This window comes from Trachurus japonicus, chromosome 11, assembly GCF_045865225.1.
Source record: "Trachurus japonicus isolate A0001 chromosome 11, Traja_1.0".
Classification (NCBI taxonomy): Eukaryota; Metazoa; Chordata; class Actinopteri; order Carangiformes; family Carangidae; genus Trachurus; species Trachurus japonicus.
The window spans coordinates 23,280,007-23,286,105 of NC_140917.1; the positions used below are offsets into that span (position 1 = coordinate 23,280,007).

General features: G+C 42.5%; 1 protein-coding gene across 1 annotated transcript; it reads left to right on the forward strand.

Annotated features, from left to right (window-relative positions):
• The first annotated feature begins 500 nt into the window (after nt 1-500).
• Nucleotides 501-5,351, forward strand: abhd5b (abhydrolase domain containing 5, lysophosphatidic acid acyltransferase b). Its single transcript, XM_085791928.1, has 7 exons — nt 501-596; nt 1,246-1,328; nt 1,568-1,979; nt 3,423-3,574; nt 4,105-4,216; nt 4,302-4,482; nt 4,996-5,351. The coding sequence occupies exons 1-7, from the start codon at nt 553-555 to the stop codon at nt 5,113-5,115; spliced, it is 1,104 nt and encodes a 367-aa protein (XP_085648054.1). The 5' UTR covers nt 501-552; the 3' UTR covers nt 5,116-5,351.
• Nucleotides 5,352-6,099: the final 748 nt, after the last annotated feature.

Consider the following 6,099-nt stretch of genomic DNA (forward strand, 5'->3'; position numbering starts at 1 on the left):
TAAGTTACTACATTACCTGTGTTTGACGCAGCCACTGGGGGTCAGCCGTGTGACCGTGGCAGCGCCTGAATGTCTTCTCACTGCTGCACCATCCCGCCCCAGCTCCGCGTCTTTATTGCTCAGGTAAAGTGAGCATGAAGCGGTTATGGGACTAATTTCGTCCACCAACTAGCACAAAAACCAACTTTAAGGGCTCGACAGTCGACACGGCGAACTCAGCTCACCTGAGCCGTTAAGTTTGGGCTCGGGTTCAAACCGTGCTGCTGCCTTCAGGTGCAGTTGGATATAAAAGTGTCGCGCATTCAACACTACAAAGCGTCGAGTCCTGAACTCTCAGACTCCAGCTTTTTAATAACCCTCCTATTTCCAGCTTTACATTTCAGACAATCGTTCTGCGTATGCACATGCTTTGTGACCGTGTTTGTTCATTAGTTGTAACTTTAAACTTAAAAATGTATGCTAATTATTTTTTACGGAAAGTACGTGAATGCATCATAACAAATACCGACGACTTTTTTTTCCACACACACACGGTCATAATCACAGTTTACCATGAGAAGGATGGCGGCAGAGATTCAGCCTGTCAAGGAGCAGAGGTGAGGCATCCTCTTCATAACAAACTGTAGTTGAGTTGAGCTGTTGAACTGTTATTTCTTCCTGAATGTGAAAGCTGCCTGTTTTCAGATAACATTACCCAACCACATTGTTTTGTTCTTAAACTAGCGCTGACCTGATATTTCTGACACACAGGACAGGAGCCTGCCTCCATTTTAATTTGTGTCATTTTAATTTAAACCTTCGTATTTAGCGTATACGGCTATTATCCAAATCTACTTGTATCTTTAGGTTAATTCAGACATAGCCTACACATTAAATTTAACAACTTTATTTTTAGTGTCTCCATGCATGTTGCCTCTGTCGAATTCAACAGAGACATCCATTCCTCTAAAGTCTTAAATGATGTTTTTGGCTGGTGAACTTGATGTTCAACAAGTCATCATCATCATTGAAATATTTTAAATATGACATGTAAAGCTCTCAGAGTACACAGGACTAAGTGTCTGGACGCTTTTTAATGTTTTCATGCTGCCAAGTTTTTCTAGAAGGATGTGTCAGGTACTGTATAGATTGTAGCTACCTGCAGCACTGATAACAGACATGTTGTATGGACAAAGGTCAGTAGTTTGTCAGTGATTGCATGTTCTATGTTTCCTGCTTGTGTGCATGCTTGCTGTCTGAGTCCAGCTCCTGGATATCAAGTTGGCTTCCCTCCTGGTGCCCCACGTCTCCCTCTCAGCTCAAAGATGCAGAGGAAAAAATGCTCAAAGGTGAGTGTGTGTGTGTGTGTGTGTGTGTGTGTGTGTGTGTGTGTGTGTGTGTGTGTGTGTGTGTGTGTGTGTGTGTGTGTGTGTGTGTGTGTGTGTGTGTGTGTGTGTGTGTGTGTGTGTGTGTGTGTGTGTCAAAAACATCAGACCTGCTTATTGAAAAAAACACAGTCTAATCAGTGTGAAGCTTTTAAGACGTGTGTCATGTCCTCTTCTTCACCTCCTCTGTCCATCCTCTGCAGTTGTGAAGCGGCCTTTCTCCAGACAGCACGTGCGAATATCTAACGGCGACTATCTGTGGACCTTAGCGTTCTCCACTCAGTCTCAGCTATGCTCCCCTCCATCTTGCCAGCAGCCCCCCGCCCGTCACAGGCCTCCCCTGGTTCTCCTGCACGGCTTCGGCGGCGGTGTCGCCCTTTGGGCCCAAAACCTGGACTCTTTCTCCAGCAACGGGCCGGTCTACGCTCTAGACCTGCTTGGCTTCGGCAGGAGCAGCCGTCCCGAGTTCAGCACCAGCCCTGAAGGGGCCGAGGGGCAGTTTTTGACGGCTCTGGAGGAGTGGAGGGAGAAGGTGGGACTGGAGGACATGGTGCTGCTGGGACACAACCTGGGAGGATACCTGGCCGCCGCCTACACTCTCAAACACCCACACAGGTGCTTTGGTTCATGTTTGATTGTGTGTGTGTGTCCTTGGATGGGTGAGAAAGAATAGCCCCCCTGTTGTTTATAGATGTACAACAAATTAATTTTATAGACAACAGTGTCCAGTTTCTTTTTGAAATACAGAAATAAAACTCATGCAAATGAAACAAATGAGACTATGAAATAACTGATCGACAGAAAATAAGTGAGGAACAATTAATTGACCAGCCAGTTTTCAAACAGAAAGGCACAGCTTTACCTAAATGCCAAGTATCCCTATGCTGCTTATTCAGTTTAAAGGTCCAGTGTGTAAAATGAGGGGAAAACAGTGAGCAGCATTCATTCAGATTATATTATTTATAATTCTATTGTTTATTTATGAACTTGAAACTCTTGAAACGCGCTCTCTGGTTGGCTGGATTTTCTATTCTGTACAAACATGGCGGCGCAAGATGGCGACACTCTCTAAGCAAGATCCTTGCTATATGTATATATATATATAAAAGAAGAATTATAAGGCTATGAAAACAAAACGGATGTTATTTTTTAACGATTATACACAATTATAAAACGGAAAGGTGAAATCCGGCGATCTGATTGGTTGTTAACCGTGGTATATTGAGCATATACCACGGCTACTATTCTAAAGCCTTATCACAGCGTAAGCTATCACTCCGCGTCAGGCACGTATGACTGGTATGAATGGAAGTTGTTGTCATGTATCCATGACAACGGACTGTTGCAGTCCGTAGCCCAAGACAGCTGATGTTTTTACGATGTTAAAAAACGGACTCAAGTAGTTGAATCCACATGTTTAAGGTGAACTTTCACCTCCGGGGAGGGTTAACAACGATAGAGGGGATTGAGCAGTGACTTTCATCTGAAAAAAAGCGGAGGAAAAGACGAGATGCAGAGCTAACTAGGAGCTAACGTCTGGAGAGGTGGGACTATTTTTTTCACAGTGAGGCTATTTTATTGGATAATATGTATTTCTGGTTAAATAAAACTACATGAAATTGATTGCGTATCCCTCTTTCATATTGCCTTTATTGGTAACCGTTTTATAAAAGCAATATATCACTCCAGTCCGTGGTATATGCTCATTATACCACTCTAAGGGGGTTGTCGTCCCTCCGCTTCGCGTCGGGCCGAACAACGCCCCTTAGCCGTGGTATAATGAGCATATACCACGGCCTGTCGTGATATATTGCTTAAATATATTCATTGGTATATTGGTTTATTCAGATTTTGCCAATAAACCTTGACAAATATTACTACACTGGACCTTTAAATGCAGAGACTCAAAAGTTTTTAGACCTCTAAATAATACAAACCGTCTATATTGTTCAACTATTTGAAAGAGTTGCATTCACTGGCTTTTTAGGCAAATTGTTCTGTAAATGTGTGTATTTGTTAGGTTTTTGAAGTAACTCATATGTGTGTTTGTGTGAGCAGGGTAAAACATCTGCTGCTGGTGGAGCCCTGGGGGTTTCCCGCACGTCCTGAGAATCCCAATCACAACTCCATCCCAGTGTGGATCAGAGCCATGGGGGCTGTCATGAGCCCCTTCAACCCTCTGGCTGGACTCAGACTGGCTGGACCTCTAGGTCAGCACACTCTGGCACATGAAGCCACTCAGATGTATTCTTCCCTCCGTGTCACATTTTGATGGCCGGCGAAGGGTGTCTTAGCATTTTTCAACTTCAGAATAATGTATAATTAACAGCTGCAATGTGATTGAATTAGCAGGAAAACGAGGCCATGATTGAGATGACTAATCCACCTCATGACAGTGGTGTTGTCAGCTTTGATTGTTCTCCACTTAAAAATATATTGCTTTGTGCCTCCTAGTACAAAAGAGATTTTGCTACCCATCTCCATACCCTGTCGCTGTCATCATCCAGTGTTTGTTCAGTCTCCAGTTGAATGAAAAAGATGCTTCTTTTTATCAGCTCAGTGTTTGTTTTAATGGAAATGCTCTTATATTATTATCTCTGATAGTGGTGTCCTTTTGCTTGTACTGTAAAGCACACTAACACATCCTTAATCTTTGCAGCATAAAAACAATGTAGAGGTCACAGTGCTCCGATTTATTTCCAAATTTAAATGTTTTCTGATTTCTTCTCTCCTCTCTCAGGTCCTATGCTGGTCCAGACCATCAGGTCTGATTTTAAGCAGAAATACTCCTCTGTGTTCAATGACAACACTGTATCTGACTACATCTACCATCTGAACGCCCAGACTCCAAGGTGCGGAGCTGTTTTTTAAAACCGATATGCTCAGATATGTTGTTAGTGAGCACATCACCGACACGTCACCGTTCATCTGTTTCAGCGGAGAAACGGCCTTTAAGAACATGACCATTCCTTACGGCTGGGCTAAGAGGCCTATGCTGGAGAGGATCGGGCAGATCCAAGCAGACATTCCCATTTCCTTCATCTACGGCTCACGCTCCAGCATCGACAGCGACTCTGGATATGCTTTCAGGAAAACAAGACCAGACGTGGAAATCACAGTAGGTTATTTACTGTATCTTCTTTTGCAACTTCATATCATTACACTGTCTGATATTTCTTTATTTGAGTAGCTCCAGAATTTACAAGTAGAAATTAAAGATTGGGATATAAGTAAGTTTTTACTTAAAGTTTTTACTTAAGTTTTTAATTTTAGACTATGTGTTCTTTTTGTTTTTGTTTCCTGTTTGGTTTTTGTTAAATCTTTTTCTTGTGTGTTTTTTTTATATATGGACCTGGAGTCTAGTATAAAGTTTATCTATCTATCTATCTATCTATCTATCTATCTATCTATCTATCTATCTATCTATCTATCTATCTATCTATCTATCTATCTATCTATCTATCTATCTATCTGACAAGTTTCAAAATGTATTGATAAATGCTTCTCAGAAGGTGGAGCATGGACTTGATGTTGAAGGTTTCTTTCTTCAAAACAGGAGCCACAACACCTTTTTTATCTCTTACAGTAACAGCTGACTTCCCCTGTTGACCTGTGTGTCTGTGTTTGTCAGGTGATCAGGGGAGCAGGCCATTACGTTTTCGCCGACCAGCCAGATGACTTCAACCAGGCCGTCTTTCAGATCCTCGCCAGGACGGAGCTGAAAAGTGAGGATGAGGAAACGAAGCAGTGAGCATATCTTCGTTCAGATGACACCCAGAGATGAACTGGCACAAACCCAGTACTCAAACGCATACATTTAAACTGTAAGGCTTTTTATCATGCACTTTATTCTTAAGAGAGACCCATCACTGACTGAAGGCACTCTAATCATCATTCCACAATCTCCAAGGCTTGAGGTCAAAGGTCAGGTGATGCCACAAGGTTCATGTAAATATATTTTGTAAATAAATGTGAGATGCAGCACAAGTTGCTCCGTTTGTGTTTTCTCCTGTCTTCATGTGGTAAGAGTCAGTTCAAACTGGTTTACATTTCCAAATATGAATTCTAAGAAACTATTGGGCAACGCTTGTCTCCAGAGAATATCTTGTTTTGGGTAGAGGTATAGGCAAAGTACACAGGGTGTTCCTTTCCTGACCTCTTACCCACTCTGTGACAGATACAAGGGGAGCAGTAAATAGGGCAAAGTTCTGGTGTGTGTTTTCGGTTTTCTCACTTCCCTTGAGCCCCCTCCTGCCTGAGAGCAGCCAGCAGAGGGCAGCACAGCTACAGCATCTACACATCATCATCTCCCAGAAGAGAAACTGTGAATCCCATACAAAGCACCCTCACATGCATATTGAGCTGAGTGACCTACTCAGGAGACCTGGACAGAGATGCTTTAAGAGCAGCACGACACCCCGCTCACTGCTAAGTCACAACTGCACTGACAGAATAGGGTCAGAGATGTGTGTGGGACTATAAATAGACCGTCTGTTTTGAGACGCATCGACATGAGTTCAACAACCTGGTCTATTACTGGGAGGCATTCGTTTTTTTGAATGTGTGAATGAGTGTGCAAAAATGGCTAAAACCAGGGAAATCAATCTTTTAATTTGACATTTGCTCGTTTGTTGCTCCATACACTCCATTCACAAATAATTCAACATGCTCCCCTTTAACAGTATAATACACTCATTTTAAACAGTTTAAGATCAAATATGTTCCTAAATCTGGA